Genomic DNA, 16,686 nt, shown 5'->3' with positions numbered 1-16,686 from the left:
TCTTAATTTTCTTTCGTCAAAAACTTTTGTTTTTCTTTTCTCTCAAACTCTTTGATTTTTGGATCCTTCACCAATTCAATTTGATCTTTACAAAGTGGTGTTGCAATGTAATAATTAGAAGAGTTTGACTTATCTTGGATCGGAATGAAGGATCATCATAGAATTCATGTTCACTTTTATTTATTGATGTGAATGAAAATTCTGACACACTCGAGGTAATACTTGCATATTTAATTCACGTACCTTCATGTTTGTCACCTCGAGAGGTGCCAAACTTGTGATACACTTTACTCCGGCTTGAATCTCATGATGAATAGGAATCAAAATGTGGATCTATTTGAAAGGAATCAATAGATGATTGCCCCTGTGGTGATCTTTCGTCTTTACGATCAAATCTTTCTTGTACTCGTTCAACTTCTGATTGTATAACTCTTCGGATCACTTTCATCAAATATTACATTTGCAAATCTAGAAATGTTTCTTGAGACATGATTTACAAAAGAGATTAGAAAGCAAAGGAATTTCAAATGGTAGTAGTGAATACCTCATCAATACAAAATCCTCAAGAATCCACTGAGAATGAAATTCACTCCACTCATGTTTTCTCTAATAAAATATTGGCTTTTTCCTCTCGAATGATCTTATCCACTCTCATACATTTTTCCACTTGTAATTTCTCTTGTGGGGTTTTTAAGAGAACTAATAGAACTCTTTAAAACCTTTCAAAAATGTGGATTGGAAATTGGCCCAGAGTGTGCTCGGGTACTTGCAAAAGAACAAGCATCAGAATATTCAATAGGTAACAAAAATCGAGCAATCAAGATGATTTGACAAGGAAATGTAGGAATAGGTTTAAAAGGTTCAAAATGAAGATTTAGGGGTATTTTGGGTATAGGATAGATTGAAATCTTTCAGGTCGAAAATTTTTTTTGCTTCCGTCAAAACTCACCATAATGTATAATATAGGCTTAAAATAATGAAACGGATAAAATTTCTATTGAAGGGTTTCCAGACTCATTTTTTTTCAAATATGAAGTATTTTTTCCATTTTTCTTTGTTTTCACAATTTTTTTCACTTCGTAATTATTTTTCGAATATGTTTGTAACAGCCTATTTTCAGTGAAATCAAAACAGTAATTTTGGGACCAAAAATCATATGTCAAAAATTAAATTTTATTAATATTTTAATGTCAACAGCATGTTAGTAGTGTCATATAAAAATTTCGTCAAGAAATTTTATAGTTTGCATGTTTAATTTGATAAAAGGACTAAATTGCAAAAGTGCAAAACTTGTGTTATCTTAGTAAAAGCTATCAAATTGTTATGGAATTGAAATGTGAGTGGCCTTAAATGGTAATTAGACCATTAAGTAGTGGGCAATTATAGACACCATTAATGTTATTAGTAAAGGTTATATTAGTAACTTAATAAATTAAGTTAGTAAAATGATAAATAAAATAAGGTTATCATCTTTGTTTCTTCCTTAGCCGATTTTTAACCTAAAGAAATCACCATTTTTGAGCATCCAAGCATTCGACCAACTTTTTCTAGTGCATGTAAGTGCATTTTTGTTCATTTTTTAATTATTTTTTATGTTTTTGGAGTCGTTGTAACTTAGTCTAGCTAGCTCAAGGACTAATTTGAGAAATTGTTAAAAGTATAAGGTTTTACCATGAATGTATATTAGTTGTTTTTGATGTTTGGTGGATGAAAATGAATGTTTGATGATAGTTGAGCAACTTTTGTAAAGGAATTTTTGATGAATTTGTCATTTGGGGATTTAATTGAAAAATAGAAAAATGTTCATGGTAAAAATGTGAAATAAATGGAATATAGGGATTTCTATGTACTTAATTGATATTTGGCTAGGATGGGTTGGTACTAATTTGCATGAAGTTTCATTTTTAAGAGCTAGAGATTAAATTGTAATGAATTCAAAATTTTAGGGGTAAAAGTATAATTTTACCAAAATATGATTTTTGGATTAAATTGAATAGAATGAAATTTGAAGGAGCTAAATTTGATTATATAGATCAAGAAAAATAGCGTATGGATTTAGATCAGGGAAAAGAAAAAGTGTTGGATTAATCGATCGTATTTCTCCGTTCATGTTTGAGATAAGTTCATACATTTAAATAGTGATGAATTATGTTCGAATTAAATACTTTTATGTTATATTATAATATTACGACTCTACGAAAATATCCAATGAAGTTTTGATGACTTTCGAATCCCGTTTGAACCTTAGGAATATATAGGGTTACTGTGTTTCAGGTGTTGGTCTTCTACATCCTACTGGTGGCTGAGTTTTCGTCATGTGTCGCGGTTACTTAATAGCTTGTGTGAGCAGCATTGTGTAACTATGTCCTGACTGACAACTTGTGTGAGCAGACCCATTTATTGCTCGAGAGAGAGTAATTATATGAGATATGAGATAGTAGTGGTTTCGACCACATGTTAGCACATAGTGTGCGAGATTTTTAAGTATCTGATATTATTCTAATAGTTCAACCGGTATGAAAAAGGGAAGGTTCGACAAATGCTTCGATAAGTGATGCTATGAAAATATGAAAAGGTATGAGTTGATGATGTTTAAATATGCTTAGCCATATGCATGAAAGTATGAATGCTTATAAGCAATGTGTATAAAAGCTATGATGTTTTGAGATGATTTGCTAAGATATGTTGTTATCTAACTCGAAAGGTTGTTGTTGCTTAGGCTAATGCCAAGTTATGTTAGATTGTCTCAATTTTTTTTATGCTTATACATTGGAAAGGTAAGCTTTGTTTTTGAAGTACGAACTTACTAAGCATTACATGCTTACTTCATTTTATTTCCTTTATGTTTCTAGAAAATTTTAAGCTCGTTCGGGTTGGAAGCTTGTCGGAGATCCATCACACTATCCATCGGCTAAGTTGGTAGATTTTGATGACTTTGAGTCATGCTTATAATGGCATGTATAGGTGTCTTGTTTGCTGAATTTAGTCGTTATGTGTGGCTTGTGTATATGTCATTTTGGATGATGAACTAGTTAGTATGATATTATGAATATATATGGTTTTACGTGTGGTTGTTATCTTGATGTGGTGGTGGTTAAAATGATTGAAATGAAATGATGTTTATAAATGGTCTATTATGAATTGTTGATTGGCATGGATTGAGGTAGTCTATTATGTGGTTAATGGCAAGATTTGGTAGTGTGAGTGTGGTTGGTTTTAGGTCAAAATGGTAAGATGTATGATTGATGTGAAAATTGCCCAAAATGGTGCTTGCTATGCTTATTTTGGTATATGAGTATCATGGAAAATGTGTTATTGAAATTGTTCAATTGTTAGTTTAAATTATGAATGAATTGGTTATGTCTTTAAGCAAGTTTGATTGTTGAAGTTGGGGTATCATTTTGGCATATTGGTTGGATGGATAGTTTCTATAATGTGTATGCTTGAATATGCATATGTTAAGTGTGTTTTGAATGCTTGATTATAGGTACATTTGACTTGTGCAAGAGATATGAGTTTTTGAGAGAAAAATGGCTGGGAAATGACCTATTTTTCGTCCACATGGGCAGAGACACAGGCGTGTGTCTCAGCCGTGTATGACACATGGCCAGGCGACACGGTCGTGTGTCCCCTATAGCTTTCAAAGGGTTGCAAGTCAGGCTGTTACACGGCCTAGCACACGGCCTGGCACATAGGCATGTGCGGTTATTTCGAAGGGTACACGGCCTGGCACACGTAGGGGTGTGCAAAATTCAAGTAAAACTAAAAAAATTTGGTTAACCGACCGAATTAGGTTAATCAGTCAGTTAACCAATTTTTTCAATCGGGGGCCGGTTAAGGATTTTTGAATTTTTCGATTAATGGTTAAATCGGTTCGAAACCGATCGGTACCATGGGCCTTAAATTAAACCCAGCCCATTTTATTTTCTCTCATTGGACTTGGACTGTCAGTCCAAGCACCGAACCTTTTCTAGTTTTCTTAATTCTCAATAGGTAAGTAACAGCATTACAGCAAGTCAGCAATAGTCGACTTTCAATCTTTCATAATTTCATTCTCCTTTTCGTTTTTTTTTTCAATTTCTTCAATACCCAGACGCCAGTCGACCAGACCCAGGTTTGCTTTCTTCTCCCTTTAGGTTTTTTTTTCCAATTTCTTCAATGGGTCTTTATTGTATTTCATTTTCTGGTAGATATATTTTAGGGTTTTGTTTTGGGGTTGATACGATCCCGGCCAGGGATCCCATGATGTCAGCTTGAATTCAGCTCCTCAAGCTCCATTTAGATTGGTTCAGCTCACATAAGTGTTAATTCAGCTCACATGAGCTTAACTCAGCTCGTTTGAGCTCGGTTTAAATTTCTTTTAAGCTCTTTTTATTTGCTGGAATAATTTGAATAAGTTAGTTTATTTATTTAGTTCAGCTCAAATAAGTGTTAGTATTAAATTTGTTTAAATCTGGACATATTTAATTATTTGCGATTAATGTGTTTCATGCATGTTTTAATATGTTTTAGTAATTACACAGAATAAATAAGTTTGTTTCATTACAACTAATTAATGTGTTTTGTTGCTGATTTATTATGTCTAAGTCAACCGAATTAAAGAGCCACTTTAATGTGTCTTGTGGATGCGAATTTATTGATTATTTCCAGCCGAAATTAATTGTAATGTGCAGGTATTAATATGCATTGACTGAATTTAATTATTTTCTGCAGGTCACTAAATTCGGCTGACTTAATTGTAAAAGAGAGCATTCAAGGAAACATGCATGCTGATTTATTGAGTTTCCCAACATCCTTTTTCGTGCACAGCAAAGGATTCATGAATGGCTGCTGATTGCCTTTCTCCAAGACACCTTTTTCATGTTAAACAAAAGCCTTAAAGGAGTCATGCTGGCCGAATTCAATGTACAGCAAAAACATGTATTAAAGGAGCTGTCCAGCATGCAAGGGACGTCCATTAATGAGCTGCTGAAGAGAGAATGCATGGATAGCATTAAAAGATGTTGATTTCTCCTTTTCCCATATGCCTTTTCATGGAGATAAATGGACAAGAGTTAATTTCTAGCAGGTGCTATTTTCGTGAACATTAAAGGGCTACTGGTTGGTATTTCAAAGTAGCCATTCGGCCAACCTCATGCTTGTTGTTTCCTTTCTTCAAGGCTGAACTTTCCACTCCCCAAAAAACCTTTTAAAGCCATCTTAAAGTACCAAGGCCGAATGTAGACTAGTCCATAAAGTTCTCCATCAATGTCTAGCTGAACCATCTCATTCTAGAAGCTATTTTTTTTAGATTTCTAAGCCAACTGACCTAGGAAACTACAAGGGACATTTAAGGGAGCTTCCAAGCAATTCCAGCTTAATTAAGCTGAATTAAAACTGTCCATTTATCTACCTTTTGTGACCATTCGGTTAGACATTCAACATTAGCTATAAATAGTTGTTTTGTAATCAATTGAAGTTTAGACAATATATACTTTTGAACCTTATATGAATTTTGATTACTTTGTGAGTTTGTTTTCAACTCTCATTGTTCTCCAAAGACTGGTCTGACTTATCAAGTATCCCTTGTGGCGTCAAACCCGTTCTTTGTTATCCCGAACTTATCACTTTGTTCCCAAAGTATGGCGTTCACTTATACCAAGGTTCCTATCATCTTTGATAGCGGGTCGAGGTCTCATTCACCCATTTCACCATTCATTCACAACGTTTTCCAAACCTAAGTATTCCTATAAGTCTAAGGTTAACACAGCCCTATTGTGTTAGTTCGGTCTTGAATTCTTAGCCAAGTCCATTCATCATTTCCTGAACCATCCCATATCCTATTTAAACTTATTTGAGCCGAAATATCATCTTTCTTTAACCTAATCTTTGAAAGGTTTACAACTTACTCAATTCACGATCAGGCACATCAACGACTCGACTCACATCCCGAGCCGATTCGCATCATGGGTGTTTACTATTTAGTTTGTCTACCTTTTTTCTGATTTACCTTCAAGGTTTCTGCTTTTCTCATCTGATTTGTGGTGTAAAAACCATGGTTGCTAACGACCCCACTTTCCAACACTAAAAAGGCAGTGTCCCTCCTCTCTTCAAACCCAGTCCCGGCAACATTTGTAGCACCACAAGTCATGAACAACATCTCAAAAGTTTAAAATCCCTTCGATTATGTTTACCAAGTGAAAATGCTTGTTTACCATGTGAATATCGTTTGTGTTTTGTCTAAATTTGGGGGCTACAATTATTTAATTTCTTTTTTATTCTTGGAATTAAGTGAAGAGACGATTTAAAATTAATAAGCTCAAGGTTTTTTTGTTTTTTGAAAGGATAAACTCTAGCTTGAAATGGTCTAAATTGTGTACTTGCTAGCATCCTACGAGTTGGAAAATAGGGATCATATATTTTCCCAAACTCAAATGTCATTGCATTTGTGCATATGTTGATCGATACTAATTTATTTTAATCGATGCCAATAAATTCTTCCATGTTTGTTATTAAGAAAGTAATAAAGAGATGGTGCCCTCCACCCGAAGGTACTCTAAAATTTTTCTGGTAAGAATGGATATGGAGGTGCCCTATGCAATGATAAAGGAATAATTTTAGCCTTATTCTCTGGACCAATCTATGCTCTTGATCCTAATTTGGTTGAATTGTTGGCAATTGGATGTCTTTGTTCAAACTAATTGGCTGCACAAAGTTAAGCTTATTGTTGAATCAAATTCTTCAAATGCTCTTAATGGAATTCCCATATGTTTGCCAAAAGATTGAGGAGTTACCATTGATTTATCCTTTGTGTTTGTTGTTAGCAAAGCAAACTGTTTAGCTGATACCTTGGCTAAAACAGGCATGGAAAGATCATCTTTATATTTAGCTTCTTCATAATTTGTTGTTGATCTTGCTCAAAACGAAGGGATTTGTTGGAGGTGGATTTTTCTGGATTGTCTCATTGCTATGTTTTTGTCCCTCTTTATGAAATGCAGGGATTTTCTCACCCTGTACTATACTGTTTTACTTTATTAATAATAATAAAACAAAGATGTATGTTGTTGCTACTGTAAATAGGCTATTATAAATTATATTTTACAATAAAACATACTTAATAACACACCATCACCTAAAATGGTTTTTTTTTTTTGATAAATTTTAGATTTTATATAATTTTTAATTTTAAAGTGATGAAATGACACAATCTCAAAATGTCCTATAATCACACCTTAATGGAATCAATGATTTATGGAATTAATGTGAGCACAAAGAATTACGTAATTAAGGGATTAAATGTTAATTTATCCTCAATTCTTTTATTTTATCCGTCGTCATCTTTTACATCTACAAGTGGTCATATGTTTCTTCTTTTATACATATGTGATAGATTTCTAAGTTAATTACATTAATATAATCACTTAATCTTATTTTAATTTTTATACTATGTTTGTTATATCGCTTTTAATTAAAGAAGTATTTGTGCAATTGTGCTCATGTTGGTGGGTTCTTTTATAATAAATAATTTTTTAATAGTAGAGGAAATATTTTTTATATTTGTAAACTAATACAATGTGTATTTATAAAGATTCACTGGTTGATTTAGGATCCAAGTTCAATCAGCTAGAAAAATATTTAAAATATAATTATTTTTTACATTAATTTATAATGGATATATTTAAATAATTATATAATTAAAAGAAAAATGGTTTATATTTAGTTTTTTAAACCCTGAGCGTCACCGCCGACCGGGTAAACAAAATCTTCTTTTGTAAAATGGTTGAGTAGTTGAAAGAACACTATCATTTTTCATTTACTTCTATTTTGATGGGTTGACTCTTTATCATCTCATCTGGGGAGGAAAGCGTTTTTTTAGTCCTTAAAACTTAAAAACTCTTTATTCCCTCTATTCCATTTATTCTTTCTATTCCAATTTCAACCTTCGTTTCTCTGAATTGATGACTCGATATTATTTTAATTTATTATATACTTTTTTCTTACAGAATGTCAACCGAACCAACATCTATTGAGGGTAGTGTTACACCTCCTACTTCGATAGATTCTAAAAATTAGGGAGTTAGAGATTCAAGCCAAACAAAGGGGACTACCGGGAAAAGAAAAGTCTCTCCTCAAAGGTCAAAAGTTTGGTCTCACTTCACTAAGATTATTAATAGTGAGGGTGCAAGTAAGGTTAAATGTAATTATTGTCAAAAGGAATTTTGCTGTGATATGAAAAAAAATGGTATAGGGTCATTGAAATATCATATTGGTTATGTAAGAAAAATCCTAGTAATGTTGTTGAAAATAATCAAGGACAACTAGTTTTACCTAGAAAGGGAGTTGAAGGGGGGGAAGGGAATCTTTCAACTTGGAGATTTGATCAAGAAGCATATAGGAAAGGATTAGCACAAATGATTGTGATTGATGAATTACCTTTCAAGTTTGTTGAAAGTGAAGGTTTTAAGAAATTTATGTTTGCGGCATGTCCTAGGTTTCATATTCCTTCACGAACTACTATGGCTAGGGATGTTTATCAATTGTATTTAGATGAAAGGTCAAGATAAAACAACTTTTGAGTTCTTGTTCTAGAGTTTGCTTAACTACTGACACATGGACTTCTTTGCAAAGAGTTAATTATTTGTGTATCACTGCTCACTTTATTGATAACAATTGGAAATTGAATAAAAAGATTTTAAACTTTTGTCCAATCTCTAGTCATAAGGGTGAGTCCATTGGGATGGTGATTGAGAAATGCTTGTTGAATTGGGGGATTGATAAGTTGTTTACTGTTACTTTTGATAATGCAAGTTCAAATGATATTGCTACTGGTTATTTGAGAAAGAAATTTAACCCTCGAGGGGGTTTAGTTCAAAATGGTAAATATCTTCATATGAGAAGCATGGCACACATTGTGAATTTGATTGTTGTTGAAGGCTTAAAGGAAATGAATAAATCTGTTGAACATGTTAGGAGGGTTGTTAGATATGTGAGACAATCTCCAGCTAGAATACAAAAGTTTAAGGAGTGTGTTATGGTGGAAAGGATAGAGTGCAAGAAGATGTTGTGTCTTGATGTTTGTACTAGGTGGAACTCGAACTACTTAATGTTAGACACTGCTCAGAACTTTGGGAGACCTTTTGAGAGATTTGAGGAGCAAGATACAAACTTTAGGGCTGAACTTGAAAGAGGAGAGGGTTGGCCTAGTGTGGATGATTGGGATAATGTTAGAAACTTGAGGGATTTCTTGGAACACTTTTATGAAGTCACTTTGCGTATCTTCATATGTCACGTCCAATAATTTTTTTGATGAGCTTTCTGAAATTGATATTCTTTTACAAGATGCTCAGTTAAAAAGTAATGTTGATTTTAGTGTTATGGCCATCAAGATGAAAGAGAAGTATGATAAGTATTGGGGTGATATTGATAAGATGAATTTGCTTATGTTTGTTGCTTGTGTTTTAGATCCGAGACAAAAACTAAAGTATCTTGAATTTACACTTAGTGAAATGTCTAGTTCTGAAAAAGCTTGTGAAATGATGCAAAAATTGAAGGAATCTTTGTATGAATTGTTTGATGATTATAAGCCTCGACTTCATAGTACTTGTAGCCAATTGAGTGTGCCAACACATGTTTCTCTCGGTGAACCACACTAAAAAATGAAAAGGCGAATGCAAGCTTTGTATGAAAAGCGTGAGTTGGAAATTTGTGGTGAGGATAAAACATCTGAGTTGGATAAATATCTAGCTGAGGCTAATGAGGAATTTGTTGAAGATTTTGATATTTTATTGTGGTGGAAAGTGAACAGCCCTAGATTTCCCACTCTTTCAAAAATGGCCAGAGATGTGTTAGCTATACCGATTTCTACGGTTGCTTCAGAGTCTGCATTTAGCACCGGAGGACGTGTGCTTGATCAATATAGGAGTTCTTTAACTCCTAAAATTGTACAAGCTCTTGTGTGTACTCAAGATTGGATTCAAAAATCATTATCACAAGAAGACATCAAAAAGATTGAAGAACAAATCCAAGATCTTGACAAGATCAAAAATGGTATATTTATTGTTTTATTTTAATAGTTTCAATTTTTTTTCGATACCACTCCTACTTATTTAATTGATTCAATGTTTATACTTTTCTTGGAATGCATCAGAGCCTACCCTAAATTCATGAGCTTTCGTTAGTTGAAGGGTATGCTTACTATCTTATTCTTGTTAACTTATAATCTATTCGTTTGTTTATATTATTTAATTTTTTAAATACGATATTTCTATTATATGCTAAATTTTTGCACATGTTTTTTTTAGGTTAAATGCAAATGGAGATTTTTGGATAGAAGAAATGGATATAAATGGAAAATATTAAAGACTTACATTTCAATTATGTGTTAATTTCATGACTTATGTAATGTTTTTAATTATGTAGTGATTCAAAGACTTATGTAATGTTTTTAATTATCTAGTGATTCAATTCGGGTAATTCGAGTAATTCGGATAATTTGGGTAATTCGGGTAACTCGGTTAATTCGGGTAATTCGGTTAATTTTTAACCAAAAATAAAAACCATATAATTTTTGGTTAATTCGGTTAAGCGATCGGTTTAACCGAAAAATTTCGGTTCGATTAATGTTTTTTAAAAAAATTCGGTTCGGTTAACGATTAAAAATTTTGGAAGGTCGGTTAATTCGGTTATAGCTATTTCGGGTTGGTTAACCGGTCGGTTAACCAAATCCACACCCCTAGGCACACGGGCGTATGGCTTGGCCGTATGACCCATGTCAATGAGTTACAGGGGTTTGGACACGGGCTAGGACACAGTCGTGTGTCCCTATTTTGAATACCCACATGGCCTAAGACACACGGCCTGGCCATACGGTCGTGTGACAGGCAGTTTGAAAAATTATAAATTCTTCCAAAAAATTTCATATGTTTCCAATTTAGTACCGATTCGTTTCTAACGTCTTTTTAGGGCCTCGAGGGCTCGTAAAAGGGACCTTATGTATCATTTTGGTTGATATTATTATGATTTATGTTGTGGTTTGTTTCTAATATTAAAATGTTCATTATATGATGTTATACTTTGGTAATACTCTGTAGCCATAATCCGGCGATTGATACTGGCTAGGGGTGTTACAATGTTTTTTTTCACAATTTTTTTTTGAGCAGAATCGAAAAGATAGATACAAACCTAATTTAAGATGTTGAGCTCTAATACCAAATGTTGTAATTTTTTGAACCCTAGTTAAACATCAAAAATATGCCGATGACACCCAAACTTATAAGTTTAGAAAATTGCTCAAATTGGAATGATCGTCTTAAAAGGAACTTAATGGATGGAACCTCGACCCGTAGTAGTTGTAGTAAAGGAACGGTAGCTATATTAGAACTTCGACCCGCTTAACTAGCAAACCTACTAGAACCTCGGAATAAGGAAGTCACCATACTCCGTGATGGGAAATAAAGTGATAAGACAATTGAACACCAAAAACTTTAAAAGTTTCATAAGTTCAGTTTAGTTCAATGAAGAACCAGAGAGAAAATTCACACAAAGTATAATTTGATTAAAATTTTAGTAACCTCACAAATGTTCATTTACAAGCTTTATATAGACCCTAGAATGAATATTGTGGATTCATGTATGGCCGAATAGTCATGTTTTTTTTTTCTAGGACCGTTCATGCATTCTTTACTAAGAAGAAAACTTCATGTTCCATGAATGTTCAATCTTTAATTCTTCTCCATCCCCCCTTGATCAAATGGCAAATGCATGGGTCAGGCATCTTCAACAAACGCGTCATAATGAGCTTGTTGTTAATGAATTCGAAACATGAATCTTTGAAGTTTATCCCCCCATTTTGGTGCATGCATATGTTCATTCAATGGTCGAATTTATGAGGCACATTCCCCTCGAGCTGTTCATGAATTCAACCATGCATGAAGGGATATGACCGGCCACAATGCTCCCCCCTCAAGCTATTGTCCATGCACCTCCATAATTTCTATGAATCCTTCCCCTTTAAGATAAGCATAAGACATGTATTTAGCCCCTTCACATGAACAGTCATATGCGCCACATTAAAGTCATATTCAACACTCTTGAACAAATGGCACAAGCGAAGCTTTATGTGGTAATTAGCATATGCATATATACATATATAACATGTGATAGAAAAAAAACAACATATTATGAACATACACTCCATACGCATACAACAAACTCACATGACATAATTGCACATTATTTAAACACATATTTTAGGACACAATTAAAATGTAACAAGTAGACATAATTAAACACAATATTTAATATGTAATAGAACGAAACATAATATTTTACAACATATTAAAATGCAACAATCATGTTTAAGTCACATTAAAAACCATGTAATAACAAGACATAGGATAAATAAAAACTGTGGAATTCAACACAAATTTAAAGGGCATAATTAGGCTTCAATGTCCACATGCAAGAATTGCATGGTTTGAACGATTTCATTTGTACTTAGGCCCTTCGAGCTTAGGCCAGTTTCGAGTCCTTTTTGTCAATTCACATGATGTGACCGGAATCACATCAGCCCCTTTAACCTCCTCCAATTTCTTCTATTTTTCTAATAGGTCCTTGTTTTTAATTAAAGCTTATTTTCTAAATTATTTTTAAATCTGATATCATTTTAAAAATCCATTTTAAGGAAATTAATTCCTAGACACCTTGTAACATCCCGAGATAGGGTCTGGAAGTTTGGGCCTCACAAGTAGGACTTCACAAGTGGTAGGGTGAACAGAAGTCCACCAGAAGACTTACGCAAGGAGTTAGCCAGTGATTCAACGAAAAGTGTATGCCAAAAGTCGTGGTAAGGAGGGTTCACCAGTTGGGTGGGCGCCCAAGTATTCACCATTATAAGTAGATTCGTACTTGAATTAGGAAGTTGACTTATATTCTACTTAGGGCACTACTCATTCACGTAAGTTGTTTTCCTAAGACAAGTAGGGTATCTTAAGAATACCAAAACACCTAGTGTATATAAGTTAAGACCTTCTCATAGAGAATTCTCTAATAGATTATTTTGTTGTCAAGTCTCTGCTCAGGAACCGAGTTAATAGGAACCAAGTTAAGTCTTCAACTTGTTAGGGTTTTGTCCAAGAAACTAGGTTTGTTCATATGTTTGAATTAAATGTGTTCGATTTGTTCTATGTGTATGTTTATGTATGTTACAAACCAACTAGATCATCTACCAGGAAGGATAAAAAAAAAAGAGAAAAACTTGTTTAAAATTCTGAACAAATCGGTGAGTGTTCAGGGATCGCCATTCGTATGTATGAACTATTATGTAATTCAGGAGCTTAGGGTTTTTAAAACTAAGTTCCAAGAGTAAGATTTTCTAGAAAATCTGTTTTATGTGTGCTCCTATGTGAGCCTAATGTTTTGAAGATATGTTTTTATGAACTTTTTTTTTTTGCGAGCTCAATGAGATCAAGTATTTTATGTGAGCTCTATGTTTTTAAATGTTTTAACACGACAAACATCGGCAAATTTTGGATATAACGGCATACCATAGGATTGTGAGTACTCACTATCAAGTTTTGTGATTTGGGCGTTGAGGACTTGAGACATTTGGAGAGATAAGGGAATATCGGGCTATGATCCATTCATCGAGACATGTTGGTGTGATGGAGAGTGTTTAACTTAATGCTACACCTATGGGACATGTTAAGGACTCTCTGAGTCACAAGTGAGGTTGATGTGAGCTCAATCACATCATGTGAAGATTCGAATAGAAGGGCTCATAAGTGGACCAATGATCCATTTCTATTAGCAAACATGATCCGTTTTGGACTACTATGGAAGAATGATTAGGCCCATTGTGTGAAGCCTAATACTAATATGAAACGTTACTTTGGATTAACTATTTGAGCCCTATCACTAAGCCATTTAGTTTTTGGGTTCAAGGCTTCATTGGTTTAATTTACAATCTTTCTTTAATAATGTTTTGTGTCTTTAGGTGTCAAGTGTGTCTTCAATTTATGCTTTGCGTCATATTTAGTTTCCACAACATTTGTGTGTTGTAAACTCTAAATTATATAGATTTTCTAGTAATTTATGGCACCATTTTACTTAAAGATAATGTTAATCCCAAGTATTTGATAGTTAATTGGGTGAATTTTTTTCATATTATGATAATGGTCATGATTTAATAAAGTATGTAATTTTATGCTTTTATGTATTAATTTTATGCATAATTTAATTAATTCATGCTACATATTAATTCCCTCTATTCAAATGTTGTAATGAAGCCATGGAGTCGATAATTTAGGAAGCTTATTTTTATCTTGCATAGCCATAAGACTTATTCTACCTAGTTGGATGGAAACAGCATGCAATTTGAGTCGTGAAGAGGTCACCTTGATCCAGTTAAAATGATTAAATTGAAGGACAACTCTGACAACTAAATGGGTCAAAAAATCATCCAAACAAATGGGAAAGAAGCCCAATTCGACAGGGGCATTTAAGTAGCCCAAAATTAGCTTTTGGAGGAATTTTTTAGAAGTCTTATACTTGCAAAATAATTAAAATTGAGCTCTTAACAGTCACCCATGAAACTGTCCACCACATTGCTTGATTCAAGCATGATTTCATGCATGAATCAAGCAACCAACAACCTATCATCTCCATAATTCATGGCTGGCAAAGCAAGAGAGCCTATCAAGGGATCCCTGAAGCTATTTTTATCAAACACTCATGTCACCCCTCTACTATAAATAACAACCCTCACTTCTCACCCTCCATTCTTCGTAATAGATCGCAAGGAGTCCTGCCGAGCGATACAAAAAATCCAAGGAATTTGGGTAAGGAACATTGCAAGGTAGTTGCTTTACGGAGTGGTAAGACTTTGGAACCCAAAGAAGCAGTAGTTGAGGATGAACCTATTGAGAATGAGGAAAGTCAAACAACAGTTGAAATTCTTGCACCAGAAGAGCCAGATTTACAAAGTCTGATAAGGTAAAATCTAAACTAATGAATTCTAATAAGCTAACACCTTCTTTAGATACAGATTTATCTCCTTAGAAAAGTTGTCCAGTCCAACCCAAAGTTCCATCACTTCCATATCCTTAAAGATTCCAACAACATAAGCAGAAACAAGAGGTGCAATTCAAGAAGTTTTTCGACGTTCTAAAGCTACTTCACATCAATATACCATTGGTGAAGGCTTTAGAACAAATGTCGAACTATGTCAAGTCATGAAGGACATTCTGTCCAAAAAGAAGAGACTCAATGAGTATGAGATTGTAGCACTAACAAAAGAGAGCAATGCGTTCTTACAGAACAAACTACCTCTGAAAATGAAAGACCCTTAAAGCTTTACTATACCCTGTAATATTAGAGAATCTTACTATGGTAAAGCTTTATGTGATCTTGATGCCAAAATATATTTTCAACATGTTGGGAATAGGTGAAGTAAGACCCACGATTGTGACACTTCAACTGGCAGATCGATCTTTAGCATACCCAGAAGGAAAGATCGAGGATGTTCTGGTACGTGTAGATAAGTTTATTTTTTCTTCTGATTTCATTGACTTAGATTCTAAAGCAGATAAGGAAGTGTCGATCATCCTGGGGAGACCTTTCCTAACCACAGAAAGAACATTAATAGACGTGCAAAAAGGTGAACTCACCATGAGAGTTCAAGATGATTAGGTAAAATTTAATGTTCTTAAAGCAATAAAGTTTCCAGATCCGACAGAGGAATGTTTAGTGATGGAGGAGCTAGAAACCTTAGTTTCTATGGAATGGGAGAATAATTTTGTAGAGGACCCATTGGAAAACACCTTAGGGTCTGAGCCATTGGAATATAAAAAAGGTAATGAAAGTATGGCTTTGATGAAAGCAAATCCGAGGAACTATGTTCAACCAACACGGTTTGAACCATTAGAGTCAGAAGCTCGAGAATTTACACAACCGACGTTGTCAATCAAGGAACCACCAAAACTCGAACTTAAGGTACTTTCGTCTCATTTGAACTACATTTATTTGGGTAACAATTCTACTTTATGCCTTGCTAGGCCATTATTTGTTTGCAATTTCAACCAATAATAGACTCACATCATATAAACTTTTAAAAAAATATATTTTTTATTTGTTTTTTACTTTTAACTTATCTCTGTTTTTTTCAAGAATGCTTAAAATTAGCTCTTTCAAGGTTGAGACATTAGCAATTAATTTTTTTTTTCAAACTTCACCGACTGCTTACTCAACTTGATAGGATTGAAAAAGTTTTTTCATCAATTAAAACTAATGTTTCGATTTCAAACTTAGACCGGATTGGTCGGTCAGACTAGTTCAACTAGGAATCAATTGTGGTACTGCTTTAGAGATGGGGGTTGAACCAATTGACTTGCGGAGCTTAAAAACCAAGTTGTTCTAATTTTCTCTATTTTTATTTTTTAAACTTTTATGATTTTTTAATAATTTATTTGTTCGAATTGAACGAACCAATTAAATCAGGAATTGGCAGCCTGTCTGGTTCAACCATCAATCTAGTTCTAAAAACCTTGATTAACTAACGGTTGAACTAACAGAGGTATCAACTTAGAAAAAAAATCATAGTTTAGGTTTCACTTGTGACCAAAAAATATTTAAGTACCAATATAAAAAAAAATTTAGGTACCAATAGACTGGTTAAGCTTGTTTTTATATAGACTTAATGACTTAACTAAC

The 16,686-nt window shown here is 33.6% G+C and overlaps 1 protein-coding gene across 1 annotated transcript; it reads left to right on the top strand.

Annotated features, from left to right (window-relative positions):
- The first annotated feature begins 9,635 nt into the window (after positions 1-9,635).
- On the top strand, positions 9,636-10,285 carry LOC105784574 (zinc finger BED domain-containing protein RICESLEEPER 2-like). The gene is made up of 2 exons (XM_012610478.2): positions 9,636-10,026; positions 10,281-10,285. The coding sequence occupies exons 1-2, from the start codon at positions 9,636-9,638 to the stop codon at positions 10,283-10,285; spliced, it is 396 nt and encodes a 131-aa protein (XP_012465932.1).
- Positions 10,286-16,686: the final 6,401 nt, after the last annotated feature.

This window comes from Gossypium raimondii, chromosome 13 (assembly GCF_025698545.1).
Source record: "Gossypium raimondii isolate GPD5lz chromosome 13, ASM2569854v1, whole genome shotgun sequence".
Lineage (NCBI taxonomy): Eukaryota > Viridiplantae > Streptophyta > Magnoliopsida > Malvales > Malvaceae > Gossypium > Gossypium raimondii.
The sequence above is the reverse complement of the archived record's forward strand: the minus strand, read 5'-3'. Positions and strand labels throughout refer to the sequence as shown.